Source organism: Homalodisca vitripennis, chromosome X (assembly GCF_021130785.1).
Source record: "Homalodisca vitripennis isolate AUS2020 chromosome X, UT_GWSS_2.1, whole genome shotgun sequence".
Taxonomy (NCBI): domain Eukaryota; kingdom Metazoa; phylum Arthropoda; class Insecta; order Hemiptera; family Cicadellidae; genus Homalodisca; species Homalodisca vitripennis.
Genome location: NC_060215.1, coordinates 51,290,163 through 51,311,472, shown reverse-complemented (window position 1 = coordinate 51,311,472; position 21,310 = coordinate 51,290,163). Strand labels below are relative to the sequence as shown.

Genomic DNA, 21,310 nt, shown 5'->3' with positions numbered 1-21,310 from the left:
TTAGATATAACATTAAATTAAAAATAATTAAATCTGCGCATATATAAATAATATTTAGTTGTAATCAACTCATTAACACCTTAACCCTGGAAGCGTCGAACAACCCATTTGGTGTCAATTGCGTAACTTCCAATGTCCGATCAAAACCAAATCGTATTTTACCAATAAAATGGTAAAATAAAATAAAAAGCGTTATTAACAGTCAAAGACCCTTGAATTATACATCAATCAAAATCCTATGAGTTGTTTTTAATGTTTAGGGATCTTAAATTTTCTTTATCACAAAGTTTCTAGTTCACAATCTGTGTGTTTTTCCCAGATGGGATTTTGTTGTTAGTCTATGAACAGTGGAGATTGTTGTTTGTAAACAAATAATTTTGTTCTTTGTTCAGAGTTTTTATTTGATATTGAGCAAAGTTTGATCATACACTATTGATTGTACTGAAGTATATTGATCAAGAATGTACTGAAGTACATAGTTGATGTAGATCAAGTAATATTTGTGAAATTCTAATGGAATGCAACATGACTGACTTTTTAGAATCTGAAGTAGAAGTGTTGCATCTTGTTTCCTTTTTTGTTTTTTTATTAATTTGAAGTAAAAAACTGCCACATACACTGTTCTATTTCACAAAATGATTTACATCATAGGTAATTTTATTATGGTTATTTCATTGTATTTGGGTCATTCCATGTCAGTTCAACCAGACCATTTCACCCACCATCTCAGATTTGTATGAAACTTTGTACCTTTGTTCTAGATAAGTAAAACTACCAAATTTGGAATTTTTATCTCGCTTAGCTTTCCAGTTATAGCACTTTAAAGTTTTTACATTTTTCAATTCCCGTACTCTGGATAGCACCAAACAAAATATGACATAGAAAAGAAAATAATTTCTCATTTTCCTTATTTGACACTCAATCTTTATGAAATTTTCAACGCAGGTTCCTTGAGTACTCAGGAATTTGAAAAAAAACTAATACCTCAATAGTCCAAGTTGAACGTAATATGTTATAAAAAAAATTACATTTTTTATTTTTTGCTTAGTTTTAAAAACTCAAACATGTTTAATGTTAAATTCAATATCTCAAAAATGGAATGAGATAATCAAGAAATCTTTGTTCCTAAATTATCTGCATGGCATGGGCTTTAATTTAGTAAAATAGTTATTCTGTGTATTTTGTTCCTTCTATTTCTTAAGTGAATTGCAAGTTTCAATATGTTTTTTAAAAGTGATGTGAGGTTCTCTCATTCCCAATGAATTGACAGGCTGCAGTTACTCTGCACTCTGACTATTGATTATAAGTCAGTCTATTGCTAGTGCTCCTGAGTAAACATTGTTATAAGTGGTGTTTAGCTTTCTTTAGTGTATGGGTAAATTTATTTATGTTTAATCTATGTTTATTTATATGAATTCAACGTAATACAAATTTAAATACACAAAGATAATTAGTTTTTAATTTAAATTTTCAGTTAATTTGTTTGGTAAAGTTGTTTCTACTGAATTGCTTACATTTTTTGTTTTTTCATAATCCAATTATGATAAAGAACAATTTAACTTGCTTTTAAATAAAGTTTGATTTGAATTGGACAGTAAGTGTAGTATAGGGTTATTAAAACTGATAGAATGCCACAAAACCATGTATGTCAAAAAAGGGGTTGGAAAATGTGTGTGATCTGTCTGAAGAAGAGCTTAACTTGATTAAGATAAGAAGTGATTTACGTAGATAGTAAAGAAATAATAAACATCTGTTTTCATCATAAGAGTTTACAATTGACAAAGTACGAATTCCTACAAAAGGTGTGCTGTGACTCATATAAAAATCACAAGAAACCCATTAAAAATAGTTTAATGGTAGTACATTTATAGCTGAGTGAGGCCTGTGTCACAAAAGGTTTAAAACTAAAAGTGAAACCTGGGGAAAAGTTATGTACTAATTGCTATAAAACTATATTCTCAACTCCAATTGACTGTGAAGAAGAATCTGAAGATGATGATGATTTTATGATGTCAAATGAAACTGAAACTCAATTATAAAAAGAAAAGGCTATTTATTCTTTAAATGCTTCTTTCACGGATGTAGCGTGTTCACCTTTCAAATTACATGCATTGAATGAAAACTTCAAAATTGGTTATGCTCAAAAAACTAGAAAAACTACAACAAAATGTTAAAATGAAAATTGAGACAGTTTTAGATGTTGAAGTGCCATCAAAAGTACCTAAATTACAAAAAAATACTGAGCAAAAAGCAGCAGAAATTGACTTACTTGTTGAGAACATAAAAAGTGAACTGACCAAACTTTCAACAAAGAAGAAAATACAACTACTGACAATTCCCGCATCACTGAATTGGTCAAGAACAAACATCAAAGATACTTTAAAGTGTCCGATTATTCTGCGAGACAACAAAAAAATTTTATAAAGAAAAAGGGTTTTTGGCAGAACCTGAAGCAAGGAAACTAAAGAAACTGAGTCCCAAGGTTGTTGAGTTAGTTGTCAATTTCTATCAGAGTGATGAGCAGTCGAGAGTTTTACCTGGTATGAAAGATGTAGTAAGCTAAGGGAAAAAACAATATGAGAAGAAAAGATTATTTTGAAGTAATCTGAATGAAAGTTTTGCAAACTTTAAATGGTGAAATGTTTGCCCCAAATGGTGTGATCACCATCCAGATCTGGCTGGTGCCAGTGGAACTCACTCTGTCTGTGTATGTCCTATCCATCAAAATGTAATACTTCTAATGCATGCAGCACAACTATAAGAGAGTTACAAAGATCTACAAAAACTGGTTTTGTTACACAGATGGTAACACAAACATCAACTATTGATGAATTTGTTGATGAACTGTCGTCCAAAGTACAAAAGTTAATCCCTCATTCTTACATTGCCAAAAGCCAGTCAAGCTACTTTAAAAGCCTTAAAGATGCTTGAGTGTTACCACTGGACCTCAGACTCCTGCATCCAGCAATCATTAATTTGTGTATTGACCAGGAAAAATAGTCTCATCCCACTGTATCATTTCCGATGACTTGAATCAAGATGTTTGTATGGTTTATAAAATTCAAGAAACCCTAATAGAATTTGTCAAGGACCATTTTCTTAACATCACAGACGTTCATTAATTACAGTGACGGTTTGTACATATGAAAATCTCTGGTACTATGGAATAATAACAAATGTAGCCAAAGAAGATGGAGATGTAACAGTAAGTTTTTTCACCTAGCAGGACCATCCCCTTCTTTTTACTGGCCCGGACGAGATGATGTATGTAACGTGCCAATTCCACAAATCCTTGCAGTGGTTGAGCCTTCACACACCTCAACGGGAAGGACATCAATTCCTACCAGATTATTATGACACTAGTAAATTAATACTACTTTGTACGTTTAGATTACCCCTTTTTTGTTATAAATTGCCTTTTAACCGTTTTTTCTGCACCCCATGTTTTGGAGATTTCAAAACACTAAAACGAACATATGCAGATCTAAACCTCAATAGTGTAGTGTATGGTTGGAAAGCTTATAAAATGGCACAGTTTTTAAAAATATTTAGCTACCTTCTTGTATACAGGGTGTAGAAAAATACAATAGACCAATGTTTTTTTTATTTGTAACAGATACTTAAATTTTAAACTTTGGAACTATTAACAATGGAGTTTTTATTATTGGTCCTTTAAAATTTCCTAACATTGATTAAACGTGCTTTAAGAGTTCATGCCACTGATGATGAAAACTTCCAGTCCACGTAGCTCCTGAACCATTAGAGATATTGAAAAACTCTCAAAAGCAAAAATGTCTTATTTTTTAGAGTAGAATCTAGGGTGTTCCATAAAAGATTTTAAAGTTGGCCGCCATATTGGAAAATGGTGGCCATCTTCAAAAAATTTGAAAGTGTATTCCTGAGTGAAACTTAAAATTGAGCAAGTTCCAAATTTAAAGTGTGGAGCTAAGTTGTGTAATTAAAAAGTTAGCTATTGGATCACTTTAAAAAACTCACCTGGTATACTACTTTATACATATGCTACATAGAAGATTATTTGTACAATTTACAAAGGTCGTTGTAAAACTTTTAACCATCAGTGTGCACTTTAGAATTTCTGATAGACGCTTCCAGAGTGAATTCTTTACAAGATCAATACTTAATCTCAAATTTACACTTATAATATGTTTTCTATTATGTAAACATTATTATCTTTAGTTTTTAGTTATTAAGAATGAGACATAAAAATATTAATTGTGTTTAATGCTTTATTACATATTAGTTGCATAACAAACTAACTTTTACTGAGTGTAGGAAACATTATGCTACAATTGAAAAATTACATCTCATCAAAGTGTCTTTTCAAAACAGGAAAGACATAGCTGCGTGAAACTTTCCTCTTAATTGCATGTGTGATTTTTTTAATGCATTATACATGCAAAGTAACAAACTGTTATTATTTCATCATCACTTAGAATAAAAAATTTTACGTAAATTAACACAACAAATAACCACGTAGTGAAATACAGTCAGAGCTCCAAACCAGATTCTGAAACAGAAAAACACATTATACGTAAGTATTTTTGGTAAATTACTGTATTGATAAATTAAAGTAATTTAATTCTAGAATAAAGGGACAGCTTCCGAAGGATTAATGGTTAAGGAAAGGGACTGATGTCCAGCCACTCCTTAATAAAGTATCTAATTAGCCCGTGCCTGCAAGATGCTGAGGGAGATAATCTAATCCCACGTAATAAATTGTGATCATTTTATTATATATTATATTATATATTATTATCTCCCCAGCACATTATAGCATGTTAGGGATGTGTTACTATTCGTGTCCACTAGCCTAGACATTGGTACTAACACTAAGGTATGGTGTTCCTACATTAACTCCCCTGCATCTCCCAGCTCATTATAGCATGTTAGGGGTGTGTCGCTATTCATGTCCATTAACCCAGACGTTAGTACTAATACCAAGGTACACTGTTCCTACACTAACGCCCCTGCATCTCCCAGCACATTATAGCATGTTAGGAATGTGTCACTATTAATGTCCATTAACCCAGACGTTAGTACTAACACCAAGGTACCCTGTTCCTACACTAACTCCCCTGCATCTCCCCAGCACATTATAGCATGTTAGGGATGTGTTACTATTAATGACCATTAACCCAAACGTTAGTACTAACTCCAAGGTACACTGTTCCTACACTAACTCCCCTGCATCTCCCCAGCACATTATAGCATGTTAGGGATATGTCACTATTAATGTCCATTAACCCAGACGTTAGTACTAACACCAAGGTACACTGATCCTACACTAACTCCCCTGCATCTCCCCAGCACATTATAGCATGTTAGGGATATGTCACTATTAATGTCCATTAACCCAGACGTTAGTACTAACACCAAGGTACACTGTTCCTACACTAACTCCCCTGCATCTCCCCAGCACATTATAGCATGTTAGGAATATGTCACTATTAATGTCCATTAACCCAGACGTTAGTACTAACACCAAGGTACACTGATCCTACACTAACTCCCCTGCATCTCCCCAGCACATTATAGAATGTTAGGGGTGTGTCACTATTAATGTCCATTAACCCAGACGTTAGTACTAACACCAAGGTACACTGATCCTACACTAACTCCCCTGCATCTCCCCAGCACATTATAGAATGTTAGGGGTGTGTCACTATTAATGTCCATTAACCCAGACGTTAGTACTAACACCAAGGTACACTGTTCCTACACTAACTCCCCTGCATCTCCCCAGCACATTATAGAATGTTAGGGGTGTGTCACTATTAATGTCCATTAACCCAGACGTTAGTACTAACACCAAGGTACACTGTTCCTACACTAACTCCCCTGCATCTCCCCAGCACATTATAGCATGTTAGGGGTGTGTTACTATTCATGTCCACTAGCCCAGACATTGGTACTAACACTAAGGTACGCTGTTCCCAGATTAATTTCTCCTGGATCTCAGTACTTTATATCATGGCAGATAGATGGAGATTATAAACCATCTAGAGAAGAAATTAATGTTACTTTTGATGAATAGTATACATTAAATTCATTCACAGTAGTCACAGAAGTCTAATAAGATAAATCCAACTCAGGATGTAGTTTCAAGGAAAGTATTTCGACAGAGTCAAACTCTAAATAAAAAGTTAGAAATCTAAGTATAGCAATCCTAACTTAAACACAGATTAAATTAATAGCCGAGTATCCCTAGCCGAAGAGTTGGACGAAATAGAACCCTTCCAGAAAAATAAACTTGACTTAGAAAGGTCTGCACGGTTAGTTGAACAAGCTATAACAAAGGCCTACGAGAACAACTGCCCTCTCAGACAAAAAAGGCTGAAGAAAGATGTGCCTTGGTGGACTAGGAGGCTAGAGACACTAAGAACTAAAACAAGGAAATTACTAAAATGGGCAAAAAGGACATACGATCGGATCCCTTATCTACACGCCAAAAACAAATATAAAAGAGAATTAAGAAAGAACAAAAGAAGAACCTGGAGAAATTTCTGCAAAAAATACAAACAGCCTACAAGAGGCTGCCAGGCTTAAAGAAAACTCTCCAAACTGATCACACTAACCCAATCAGTTCCTTAGTAAAGGCTAACGGAGACCTTACAGTGAACAGGAAGGAGACCTTAGAACTGCTTCGGGAGACGCACTTTCCGGGGGTCACTTGACTCAAAATGAGGAAATTTATTCTCTAGTCAAGGGGAGATCCAGTCGAGATGTTGCAAAAGCCAGACAGCGGTCTAAATGAAAGAATTAAATGGATTGTAGATATTAATATTCAGACATCCAAGACGATATAAAATATTTTTTTGATTAGTAAGCTCCGATTAAATACTCAGTAAAATTTATTACTAGATTTTTAACTATGAAATATTATCTGGTTTTTCTTACATAAAAATCACAGTTCTAAATAAAAATAATGGATTTATTTTAAACTGGCAAATTAAAAAGTTCAATGTTTCAAAATTTTCATCACTCTATTTTCCACAAAGAATTGACAAACCGGTTATTAATATTAAAAAGGTCCTTGGGCAAGGAATAAAAATTTCAGTTAAATATATCAAACTAAAAAAAATCAGAGCTCTCTTCTGAAATAAAATAATAAAGTTTTCAAATAAAAATCAAATACCACTTGGAAATAACTAAAATTATAAAATGTTCACTTCTAACTAAGTTCACTCAAAATTCAAAAATAAAAAATCAAACTTCTCTTTCCACTAGTTGTACCTTAACTTTCAAGTCTTTGCAATTCAGATACAAGTCTCTCAAACAATTATTAAAGTTCAATTAATTTCCAATTAATAATTCACAATAAAACAGTTCCAATTAAATATTAATAAATTACTAAATATCCAAAATTCAATCAAAGTTATTAACAAAGTTCAATTATAATTCACTTTTCTTGCAAGTTTGAACCAAGTGTAACTTGTTTGATTCTATTGTGCTTTATTGTTCATTAAGAATCAGTTATGAAGATTGCTCTGTAGTTTCTATAAATTTAATTTTTCCTATAAAAAAAGAAAAAAATTAATTTAATATCAGATCTGGAAGACTATTTCAATATAACGTACAATAAATTTGGTGCTTACCTCAAAATCCCTTGTGGAAAAAATTTAGAAACATGGCGCGCACTGTCATCAACTTAAATCACGATAATTACCAAAAGAAGGCCGAAAAGTATGAGCTGGAAGTTTTTATACTTCCCCTTCCTCCCCCTTCTGATGGACATCCGCGGCGTTCTCTCATTGGCCCAGCCGTATCCAACTTAAGAACAATAGCCCTCTCAGATCTGAAGTTCTGATCAATTCAAGGCAGTGAACCACCTTCCTAATAATTTAAAGTTACCAGCACTAACTTGCCAAAGGATTACATATTCGTATTTATCCTAACTTTTCACAATCTAATTAAAATTAAATCCCAATATTTCTTTCCCAAAAATTTCATTTAATTTAAGTTTTAATTAAAAAATCAACCAATGTAGCTTTAAAAATGCTACACTATTGAATACTCTTATCATTCTGTTCAGAAGCAGTTACGCCTTAGGATATATTCCAAAAAACTGGAGGACAGCACTGATGGCGTTCATGTGGAAAAAAGACAGGGATCCGACTCAACCCAACTCGTACAGACCCATAAGCTTAACCTCTCTCATGGTGAAAACTATGGGAAAAATAATAAATAGACACATTAGGGATGAAACCTTACCAGTTCACCCACTCAGTTACCAGTCTCACTCAACATGCTTATATAGAAGGTAAATCAACTACCACCGCTCTTTACAGCTTAGTGGAAGCAGTGGAGAACTCCTTCAACAAAAAGGAAGCCCTAGTCAGCGTCTTCATGGACATTGAAGGAGCCTTCGAACAAGCTGCATATCAATCCATGGAGCTATGGAACGTTTTGGAGTTCCCTAAGATGTTGTCAAATGGACAGTAACCCTCCTAAAAAGCAGACAAGTAAAGGCAAAGTACGGAGACGAATCTGCCACAATCATGGCCCGGAAAGACTGCTCCCAGGGAGGAGTTCTGTCTCCTCTCCTGTGGGCGATGGTGGTAGATGATCTTCTTAGCAAAGCAGAGAAGAGGGGAACAAGGCTACTATGCTATGCGGACGACCTAGTGCTTATGGTCAAAGGAAAAAACAAAGGCACGCTGGAACGCCTAATTCAAGAAGAATTAAACCTCATAAGCAACTGGTGTCATGGGGAAGGTCTACAGATCAACCCATCTAAAACAAATATAAAAATAACCTTTGCCAGGAAAAGAAAGTTCCAGCTAACACAACCTGTCCTGGAAGGAATCAGAATAAAACAAACAAAGGAAGTGAAATATCTGGGTATAATCCTGGATGAGAGGCTTACTTGGAACTCACATATTGAGAACATAATATCCAATAATATTCAAAGCAACAATGGCCCTTGTGGCCTGGCCTGTACGAGACTTTTTGGATTTAAATGGGGATTGAAACCAAAATGATATACTTGGATTTATAAAAACTATAAAAAAAACAAATGGACACATATGCTGCCGTAGTGTGGTGGCCGAAAGTAGAACAAACAACAGCCGCTAAAAGGCTACAGAGTCTTCAAAGGCTAGCTTGCTTAAGCATTACAGGAGCAATGAGCCCCTGCCCAACACTAGCAACTGAAGCGGTCCTGGGCAATGAAGCTTCTAGGAACAAAGGTAATAAATACTACCTCCTTAGAAGGTCACATGAATATAATGCAGGACTTTCCTGAGGCTGAAATGCTAACCAATGTGTCAGAAGCAATGGTTAAGAAATACTCCTTCGAAAAACCATATACTGTCTCTATCGATAAAAGGGAGAAATGGATTAAAAAGGAGGCCTACCCTACAAAAGGAGTCCTGAAGTCTTACACAGATGGTTCACGCCTTGACTCTAGGGCAGAATACGGAATATACGGACCAGGAGTTAACATAGCAGTGCCCCTGGGAAAACATGCCACGTTCTTCCAAGCGGCAATAGACTCATGCTCCAGAAGACAAATGAGGACAAAACGATTAAAATACTTGATACTTTATGATAGTCAGGCTGCACTAAAGGTACTTGATACCTGTTCGTATGATTTGAAAGCAGTCTGGGAATGTAAGAATGCTCTAGCTGAGCTGGCAACGAATAACAGAGTAACACTCGGTTGGGTGTCGGGTCATGAAGGCATTCATGGAAATGAAAAAGCAGACATCCTTGACAAAAAGGGAGCGTCGTCCACAATGGTGGGGCCTGAATCAGGCTGCGGGATAGCTTTCTCTAACAGCAAAGCTCTTGTTAAAGATTGGGGAAAAGAGGATAAGAAACATTAATTGGAGTAGAGCCTCAGGATTAAGACTATCCAAAATGTTTATCTCTCCTTACGCTAAAGGGTGGGCAGCTCTCTTAGATCAGAGTAAGGAGGATATTTGAGTGATATTAGGGATGTTGACAGGACATCGCCCCCTAAGGAAACATCTTATGAGGGTGTGCCTTAGCCAGACTGACGAATGTATGTAGACTCTGTGGAGAAGAGGAGGAATCAGCAGAGCATATTTGGTTGATTGTCCTGCGATCTCAAAAATTCGGAAAAGATTCCTGGGAGCATATCTCCTCAGCCCCAAGGATATCAGAGAACAGGAGCACTCAAACTTGCCCCTCAAGGAGCCCCTGTAAAAGCCTCGTACTTTGAGGACACAAAGTTAAGTAAGGGAGGCGCAAAGGTCCTTTTAGGACTAAGCGCGGGGACAAACTGTCCTTTTCCCTCAGGACAAAAAAATGTTTAATTAAATAAGAGGGAAAATGAGGCTGCAATATGTAAGTAGGACAGTCAGGTCTATATTTTAAACAAACACAATATTAGCCAACAGTAACCCACGACTTCAGGATAAGGATTGCCTTTACAGATTAGAAGACAAAATGATATATTGGCAGATAAGTTAACAAATTATACTATATAGGTTTCTTGCAAACTTACCTTGTTTTAACTGAGCCTGTATAAAAAATAATAAACTGTTCCATATGATAATTAATTAATAACATTTAAAGTGATTCATAAATAACTTATTACAATAAATTTGATAACAGAAATCTCAAACGTTTGACTTAAAGTTGTTTTAATGTTTTTTTTTTCTCTCTTTTTTGTGTAGAAACAAACAAATAGACATCTTATACATTTAACTAGATGAGTAAAAGAACAAGACACTACACATAGTTACTAAAAAATGCATTATATGGTAAAAACAAATTCTTCCCAAATACATTTATCTATGTTCTATCTAATATAATAAGAACAATCATTACTTTAAAGTGGGACAAACAGCAGGTTAATTTCTAATTCCAGCAAAATTTTACTACAGTAGACTTCCAATATTTCGGCATACAATGGTCCGGACCATCCAATGGTATGGCACCAACATACGTACTGTATGTAAGTACATAATTAATTTGATTTAATTTACAGTACTACTAGTGAAAACATGCTTATACCGTAAATTGTGTTGAGGAATACAGTAGGCCCAGTGTACTTGAAAATGTTCTGCAAGCTTCCTCATTTGAGATCGGTGGTCTATTCAGACCGGTCCGCTTTGTTTTGTACTGTAACTTTCAGTTCGCCATTTTCTTGTGTGTTTGTTCATTGCATCACTTAGTCCAACACACATTTACTTGCTCTTGTGATTTAGCTCAATAGAGTGAGGAGGTTAAAAGTTGATTGTGTATCAGTGATTTCATAGTTCGTACTCTGTAAGAGTAAACTAACTTTGAAGTTAAAAGTGCGTTTGAAAGAAAGGTGAACATGTTTTCTAAACCATCAATAAGTGACTAAAACACAACGGGGCAAAAACGAAAATATGACACTCTCAGCATCAATCAGAAGGTAGAGATCATAAAATGTTTGGAGAAAGGTGACAATAGAAGTTTTAATGAAAGAATTAACATTGGTTCTTCAACTATTTATGATATTATAAAATTAAAAGATGAACTTATGCATTTTGCTTCTCAGTCTGTAATAGCTAGCAAAATTGATTCTCTGCAAACTTCAAAAGAAACCAAAACTGGAAGAATTGGACAGCATACTTTGCAAATAGTTAAGTGCAAAATGAGCAGATAGAAAGCCTATTAAGGGCTCTATAATTATTTAAAAAGCTAATAAATTTTTATAAGATTTGAACGTTTCAGATGGTGATATAATTATTCAGAAGGTTGGCTGAGAAACTTTAAGTTTCGTCATGGAATTCGTGGACTTGATGTAACGGAAGAGACACTATTAGTAAATGGTAACTCATCAAAACAGTACAATGACGAGTTTTAAAACAATTACTGAAACCCTGTCAGCTGATCAAGTGTACAATGCCGATGAAACAGGCTTACTTTGGCGTTGTTTGCTATTACTGTTTTTAGATAACTTTGTTAACGATAATACAAACAAACAAACAAACTAAATCTGCCAGAAGATTGTGAACCCCTCCTTATTTTGGACAAGTGGAAAGCCCATCCACCTATAGCTGAGTAGTTTCTGGCAACATACATGCACTTTTTCTACCACCAAATGTTACCTCCTTCATCCTACCCATGGAGCACAGTGTTATCCATAACTTTAAATGTTTTTACAGGAGCTCCTTCATTCAAGGACTTTTAAACTCGGACTGTGATGTAACTGACAACAAAATGTATATCAAGCATACTGTGTATGCTATTGCACTCTCATGGTCTCAAGTTAAGAAAGTCACTTTACACAGGTGCTGGAGAAAACTTTGGAAACACAATGCAAGCAACAAAGATGGTTCAATAACTCAAACTATTGAGAAAATTTGGATACAGTAACTGAATTGCTTGATGTTAGTCTAGATCTAGAAACAACCCTTTAGCAAATATTCACGAAGACAAAATTGTAGATTGGGTTGAGATTCATCTATTGAGGAAAACTTACACATGAAGCAATTGTTCAAAGAACCGTCCATTCTCAACCCTTGAATCTTGAATAGTGTGAATCAGACAATGAAGAATAGAAGAAAAGGAATGAATCAGCTGTGTTGAAGCAAATCAACCAAATCAGCAGTATAATTATGTTAAATTTTACAGTTTAAAATTGATTCATCAATTATTGTTAATTATATGTGTATTTTTTAATTTCATTTTATTTGAAGCAGCAGATAGATACATTTAAAAAGTTTACCACTTTTGCTGAAAAAACTCATGTTACATTTTATCAGAAATCATTGATTTGCATATTGTGAGAAATAACATTAAAAAAAATGATTCTAGAAAACAAAAGGACATTAGATATATTTTTAAATAAGATGTAAATTTACAAAATACAGTAAGACTTAACTTACTTCTAATATGCTGTCCTGAATATCAATTCAAAGTTTACTGTACGCCTTCTTTAGTTATGTTCTCGCATATTATGGTTTTACCTTAGTTATGTATTTAATTTTAGAAGTTATAAAGTTTTGTTTAGTTAATGTTGGTTAATGATCTGTTTTTAAAATGTAGTGTACAGTAGAAATAAGTTTTGTTCTATACTTTACAGTAGTTTTTAATTTGAAACGTTTATCCTTAAGTTCTTGGTAATAGATACAGTACTGTATTTACGTTTTAACATTATGTTACGGCTGTATTCTCTGTATGAATTATGATTCAGTGATCACCCACAGAAAGTACTTTAGTCCAAAGACTGTATTTAAGTCGAATTATCCAAAATTTCCGGTAATCCGGTACCAGAAATGTCCCGAACATGCCAGATTATGAGAAGTCTACAGTATTTAAGTACCTCACCTCTCATTTGGTCTTCGGTTTCTGTGGTGCTGGGGGACCAAACTGTACTGTGGTTGTATGGGTGGTTGTAGTACTGCTGTGATGCTGTTGGTAAAGTGGTGTCAATCCTTCTTGCAACACTGCCAACAAAAAGAAAATGCCATAATAACATTTCAATACATTAATCAATTTTTAAGTACCAAACATAAAATTACACAGAGCATAATTACTAAACAGTATTATGATTTTTGTACATAACTGTGCGACATTTAATCCATCATATTTTAATTTCAACTTCAAAAGTACATAACTACACAATGGTTTTAGTAAATTGCATAATACTTTACACAGTCAAATGATCAGTATTCAAATGTCTTGCCAATTAAGAATGAAACGTGACGAATACAAACTAATGGTATGGCACAGTATGACAAGTACAAATATGGAACCAGTGTAACAAAACAATAAAACATGAACAGACAAGTCACAGTGGCATTAATAACGCAAAAAAATACACAAATATCATGAATTCACATAACATGAACAAAGGCAGATGCACTATACACTAAAGAATCACAACTTTCCCTTAAATTTACGTGGGCTATCCAGAAAGTAGATTACGGTTTGCTCTGTAGCTGCTAGGGGTAGGGCTTTTGCCTCCATTTTTATATCAGGGCGTTTCTCCATTTAGAGGCTATCAAGCCCTGCTAGTGAGTGGTTTTGTCACTCCTTGTTGTTTTACAATAGCATTTTAAAATGTGTGACACAATTGAAAATCCCACAAGTTGTGAAATGCGGTCGGTAATACAGTTGACTAAACACAATAAATCAATTGAGATTTATCGCCAACCCTGTGAAGTTTATGCAAACAATGTGATTACTGAAGGTGGAGTGTGTCAGTGGTGCATTAGGCTTAAAAATAGCCAAACTAATGTGCATGATGACGAACAAAGAGGACGCCAAACATTGTGACCGATGAAATTATCTTAGTTTTCCTCCAATTTTAAGGAATTTTGTTACATGAAATTGTTAGGCAGAAGTTAGGTTACCATAAATTTTGTGCAAGATGGGTACAAAAAATCTTAACAGAAACCCATAAAAATCAGCGTATGGCTGCTTCACTCACATTTTTTGGACATTACAAAAAAGATAGTGACTCGCTGCTTGATCGAATTATTACAGAAAACGAGACTTAGGTAAAACACGTGAACTGCAAAACCAAATTATAGTCTATAGAGTGGAGAAACACACACTTCCCCAAAAAATCAATGGAAAGCATGCAAACATTGTCGGAAGATTATGGCAACTGTTTTTTTGGGATAGGAAAGGAGTTCTTCTCGATTTCTTAGAACGTGACACAACCATAAATTCTGCAAGGTACTGTCAAACCTCGCAAAAGTTATGAAGAGCAATACAAAACAAAAGCGCAGAGGAAAGTTAAGCTTGAAAATTTTGTTTTTGCACAACAACGCCCGACCACACACAGCAAATCAGACTAGAGAAGTCCTGGATGCTTTTAAGTAGGAGGTGTTTCCACATCCGCCTTACGGACCGGACCTTGCACTCAGCGACTACCACCTGTTTCAAGCGATGAAGACCTGGCTTGCGATGCAGCGTATTGATGACTATGCAGAAGTACGGGAGGGTGTGATTACCAGGTTGAAGTTTCAGGAAGCAGAATTTTATAGTGCTAGAATTTCAAAACTAGTATAATGAGTATCTAAATTTGTATGGTGACTATGTTGACAAATAGTATTTTAGTGTCACTTTTAAATGTATATAATATAATTTTTTTCTTGTACTTTGTTTTTTTGTTTCTACCAGAGCATAGTCTGCTTTCTGGATAGCCCACGTATTTGAAATCTAGGATAGAGGATTAAGGGTTTCACAATATACGTACAATAGTAAACTGCTCGTAAATTTATTCACTAAATCACATTTTCTATTTTTCTTTTCCAACTTATCAGTTATAATTTAGTAATAAAATCCCAATAATGAAGAATAAACTAGTTAGATACCGCCCACACTTCTGAGGCTAAGCTTTTAACAAGGTGTTGAAGTTTAATTGTCTTATAAATAGGAATTCGTCTCAAATCCCATATTGTTTCACTTCAGTAGCTTAAGATTTTAGTGCATCAATGTTGATTATCTGTTAATACTAAAAGTTTATAATTTATATACAAAAATACTATAAAATAGGAATCCAAAAGATTATTCTTGGAATAATCCTGATACCTAAAGCAGAATAAGAAAGAGAGTGATGGACAAGAGTGGTAATTTGTGTATGAGAAACCTGCTCGCCTCTAGACCCTATTAATTCTCCCTCTAGCATATCACACCAGACCTAAAGAAATTTAAAATTCAGTTATGGAAATGATTCTGATGCCTCAAACATGCTATACTTAATTGGGAAGAGCTTCACCCATCACTATAATCAATGATCACTTGTCTCAATGATTCTTCTAATAGTCATACAAATTTGACCATCAGAAATTGACAAGTTAAAATTATAAAAACTGTTTCAATCCCTTTTGTTGCTACATTTGAAGAGGTAAATATAGTAATGAATATGAGTGTACTATTTATAAAAGACTAAAGATGGTGGGTATTATTATGTTTTCCTGTATTATGTCAAGTTGCAGGGAAGGTGTAAGGTTTCCTTTCCATACTAATTTAAACAACCACACCCTTCCATTTATTTATAGTACATTATTATGAAGTTTTGACTGCCCCACAAAAGGAGGGGGCTTTGCATTGTCATTTTGAATAATTCAGTTTAATTATTTAACATGTTTATTAATTTAATCTACCAATTTTTTTCTACATAAATAATAATATTTGTATTTTTCTTCTACTGAAATACAGTTATGAGTCTCATGGTTACCATAGCCTTCACAACACATCACTAACTGATTTTAAGATCTTTTCCATTCTATTACAATTAATAAATGAACAATCCTGTGTTACCTTTATGATTCAAATTCAAATTCAAAATATTCTTTATTCATTTGTATACACATGTAGTACAGAATAGTGTCAAATTATTATGTAAATATTATAACTACTTATATTATTGTGCCAATGAAAATATTGATATAAAAGTACGCCAATTACCCTTGATAACTAACTTAGACCTAATCAAGATTAACTAACATACACTTTTTCAGTAGATATTTTATAAATTTGTTGACCCAAATACTAACTATTTCTATGATTATAAAACTCTTCTAAAGAGTAGCAAGATATGGTGGTAAGAAATGTCTTTAGTTTTCTGATAAATATTGTCATATTCTGTTCATTGGTAATGTTTTGAGGTAAGAGTACTGCATAAATTTTAGTCCTGCAAAAGTTGTTTTTTTTTTTATAGAGTTCCAAATTATGTCTATCACTAATAAAATGATGCCTTGTATTATATGTGTGACTTTGTGATATAGTGGGAATATTAATTTGTTTACAATATTTAACTGTTTCTAAAATATACCTATCAAATACCGTTAAAATTCCTAGTTCTCGGAAATGCATTTTTACTGACTCTTTACCAGCCAAGCCTAACATTATTCTAATTGCTTTTTTCTGTAATATTAATAAGTAATTCAAATTCTTTTTTGAAGTTCCGCCATAGATTGCTATTCCATAAGACATATGGGAATCAAACAAAGAAAAATATATAGTTTTAAGTGAAGTGAGGTTACAGTATTGTTTCATTCTGCCTAATGCATAAATACTAGATGATAAATTTTTTGACACAAAGCTTACATGATCATCCCAACTTAAATTATTATCTATAACTAAGCCAAGAAACTTTGTACTAGTTAATTGTTCTACTGAATAATCTTCTATTGTTATCAATGGATTTATTGTTTGTCTATTTTGTTTGGTGTGAAAAGAAATAAAGTTGGTTTTACTGGTATTTAATAATAAATGAGCTGAATTTAAAAATTGTTTTATTTTTGCCATTTCCGTTTCTGCTTTGTGTTCAATTTCCTGTTTATTTCTTCCTGAAAAGATAACATTAGCATCATCTGCATAGAGAATCATACCAATGGCATTTTCCTCACATATAGAAGGGAGACCCGTCAAATAACACACAAACAGTAGAGGACCCAAAATGGAACCTTGTGGGACGCCACACATAATTTTGTTTAGTGATGACCTATAGCTTTCAATGTAGTTTGTGTGTTGATGTTTTATTTCAACATACTGATAGCGGTCTTGTAAGTATGACTGGAACCATTTTAACTCTTTACCTTCAATACCAAGTCTAGTTAGAATTTTGAATAATCGTTCATGTGAAATACTATCAAAGGCTTTAGATATATCCAGAAATACGCCAATAACATTTTCTTTTTTGTCTATTGCATTGATAATTGTTTCTACGAAATTAACTCCCGCCGTCACTGTTGACCTACCTGTTCTGAAACCATGCTGCTGGTTGTCCAGCAGCATATTTTCCTCCAGATAATGAACTAACTGATTGTGCACCACTTTTTCGTATATTTTTGAGAAGACTGGTAATATAGATACCGGTCTGTAGCTTCCTATTTCCTCCATTTTACCCTTTTTAAAGATTGGAACCACTTTAGCAATTTTTAGTTGATTTGGAAATATTCCGGAAATTAAAGATGAGTTGATGATATGTGTTAATGGTTTTAATAAATAATCTTTTGTCTCTTTTATCAGACTCACAGGTACTTCATCAAAGCCCGAAGAACTTTTATTTTTAAAAGATTTAATAATATTCAGAATATCTACATCGGTTACAGGAGTGAATCTAAAACGGGTTTGAGAAAACCCCAGCTCATTTGCTCTATCTATCAAAGCAATATTATCTGTACCAGACTCGTCTATGAGGTCACCTAATTTTTCTTTTAGTTTTTCTTGAACCGTATTAATAAAAAAATCGTTAAATGCCGTGCATATTTTTTTAGGATCACTTACAGTTTCCTTTCTCAAATGTATCTTAAAATTATGATTTTCTTTTTGTTGTTTACCGACTTCCCTATTAATTATTTCCCAGGTAGCTTTCATGCAATTATCTGAATTTCCTATTTTTTTATCATAGTATTGTTTTTTTGCTTCAATGATTTTACTTTTGATTTCTCGTTTTTTTTTTTCCTAAGGTCCCTTTTAATTCCCTCCTCCCTTGTCTCCCTAAACAATTTACTAAGCTGTAAGATCTCCTCCTTGCCTTCCAGAATACTTTGATTCACCCATTGATTGGACTTATTAGAATTTTTACTAACATACATTTTAGGGAAATTACTGTTAAAATAGAACATAAAAAAATTGAGAAATATCTCATACTTTAAATTGACTGCAGCCTGGTAAACTTCCATCCAAGACTCTACCGCAATTTCTCTGGAAAAATTTTGTTTATTTGTTTTATTGATTTTTCTAGTTAGCTGTTTGTAATTTACATTGTTTTTTTCGGTATTTTTAATTATTTCGGTAATTTGTGCGTCATGGTCTGACAATTAATTCTGTTATGATGCCGGTAGTAACTAAATTTGGAATGTTGCTAATGCAGTTATCTATGGCTGTTGAGGTTGTTGCGGTTATTCTTGTCGGGAAGTCAACCAGGTATTTCAGATTGAAAGCAGTTAAAACATTTACAAAGTTGGTATAAGATACATCCCTAACCAGTACATTTATGTTAAAATCACCTACAATTATTATATTACTATTGTTTTTTAATAAACAGTTTAACAACAATTCTAGTTTCTCAAGAAAATTGTGTTCATTACATCTTATTGGAGATCTATAAATGCAAACTAATGTAATGTAATTTTGTTCAATTTTAAATTTAGTCATACAGTATTCAAAGACTTTCTCCTGTAACAGTGATTCACATCTAGGTTGTATAAACGCCTGAGTTTTTATACTATTTTTTGCTAAGATCATTACTCCCCCGCCCCCTGATTTTTCCCTCGCAAAACTAGCACAAATCTTGTAATTACTGACATTTACTCTTTCTATGTCGTGCTGCGAAACCTTATGCTCGCTTAAAGCTACAAAGTCAGGTTTCAACTCTTCCAAGGTCAAACTTAGCCCATCGATCCTAGACGGTAAATGCTGTATGTTTTGATGAAAAATTGAGATTGTGATATTTTTAGATTGAAAAACTGTTTTTTTTGGAACTGAAGGAATGGTTTTAGTAGAACTATTGGATTGAACAGTCTTATCTGAACTATTATTTTGGTAATAACTTGTTGGTAAGATGACCCTAGAAGAGTTATTTACATTGTATCTAACGGGTGATTGTGTAGTAAGTTTAAAGGGGTGCCTGGAGAAGCTGACAAGGATTCATTCGATTTGTTCAGGTCAGTCCGATTTGATTCCATTCCTGTTCCCCACTCCCCTACTGAAAAGAATGTCTAAATATGACATCAATTGACATTTGACTATTTAGCAGCTGCACAGTTGAGGACAGAAAATTTGAATCCTTAAACATCAAACATCACACACAGTATCCCAATGTAAAGTAAAATGTCTTATTTTACCAGGCGAAGTTAGGGCTAAGAAACCTTCTCTAATACAACCTGAGGACCAACGGCTCTAAGGTGACTTCCAAACCACCACCAATAGCCGGGCAGGCGGACTGCATGCAAGGACAGGATCGCTCAGCGGTCACCCATCCAATGTAAAGTATGATGTGACAGTGTACTAGGTATTGTTATAACAGTCTATTATTACTGGACATGACACAAAAAGGATCAATACATATACATTTATTACCTGTAAATGGTTGGGGTGGAACGTACATGAATCCAGGTGGTGGAGGAGGATAGTGAAACATAGGGGGTGGAGATCCTGGTGGTGGGGGAGGAGGAGAACTGTCATCCTCGTCCTCGTCATCCTCTCCATCTTCTACCCTGATGATCCTCACTTTTACCTATGGTAAAAATGTATCATGGTTTGACTGAACAATAATTTGTTATATTCTAAGGAATTTTTAGTATACACTGGTTTACTGTATAATAAATGTGAAAAGGTTTTAATAAGTATTATATAAAGATATAATCCGAGTTTTGATTGCTTTGAAAATTCTGCGTCAAAAATGGTTAGACAAACTTATAAGGCTCTTGGGGAGGCCAACAAATATTTTTGTGCCATTCTTATAACTATGGTTATGGTGTATTTTTTAATAAAGAATACAATTTTCTATATTGTACAGTTTTACATAGAAAAGCGCTTGGAGAAAACATAACAGATTTAAAACGTTTCCAAGAATTAACAAAAAAAGGTATAATTATTTTTTAAATAACAAAAATACATAAAATATCAACAACTTAAAGGTGTTTGCTACTTACTTAACATATAAACATTTGTTGGTTTGTGCATTTTTTATTGTATGGATTATATAATACTATATAACATTTATACAACATAATTATCTGTAAAACATCAGTATATATATATATATATATATATATATATATATATATATATATATATATATATATAAAACATTGAATCACAAAAAGTACTTGCTCCAGTATATATATCTTCCTCTCTTTTCTCCTTCCAAAACCCCAGATTCTTGTATCTTTGATAATCATGTCCTAACCATTTTTTCTGAAACACATAATGTGTTTATAAAAACCTTTTTACAAACAGGAATTTCACTTCCTTATTTGGGCAAAAAATATACAAAAGTATATGATCTTCGAGACTGTTCTTTTCCAGTTGTTTTTCTCTTAGTGGCTATTTTTTACATATCTCACAATGTATTCCCTTTGCAGTTGGAGGCTTCCAGTTCCATAGAAATCAGTCAATATTTGTTGTCTTTCTTCATCAGCAAATTGAGTTTATATTATTTCCCACAGTAAAACTAAGACTGACAGCTGCTACTTTTGTTATTGCCAACCTCTCCACGTGAAAAATCCCCTCGAAATTCACAGAATGGCTATTAAATGTTAATGTTTAACAGCACTAGAAATATAAGAAATATACATTGAACGACCTTAGTTCATGAAGTTAAGTGATTATTACTCAAAATAACAGATACACCAGTATGTCTCTGCCCTCTAGTGAACTG

At 33.7% G+C, this 21,310-nt stretch overlaps 1 protein-coding gene across 2 annotated transcripts in view; it reads right to left on the bottom strand.

The window, feature by feature from the left end:
* Positions 1-4,229: 4,229 nt before the first annotated feature.
* LOC124368992 overlaps positions 4,230-21,310 on the bottom strand; it is a 165,636-nt gene continuing 148,555 nt past the window's right edge. For both annotated transcript variants that reach the window (XM_046826586.1, XM_046826587.1), the window contains 3 exons: positions 20,008-20,164; positions 13,294-13,412; positions 4,230-4,528 (listed from right to left, as the gene is read on the bottom strand). In XM_046826586.1, coding sequence (XP_046682542.1) covers positions 13,297-13,412; positions 20,008-20,164 — 273 coding nt within the window. In that variant the 3' untranslated portion in view covers positions 4,230-4,528; positions 13,294-13,296. The remainder of the gene's footprint in view (positions 4,529-13,293; positions 13,413-20,007; positions 20,165-21,310) is intronic.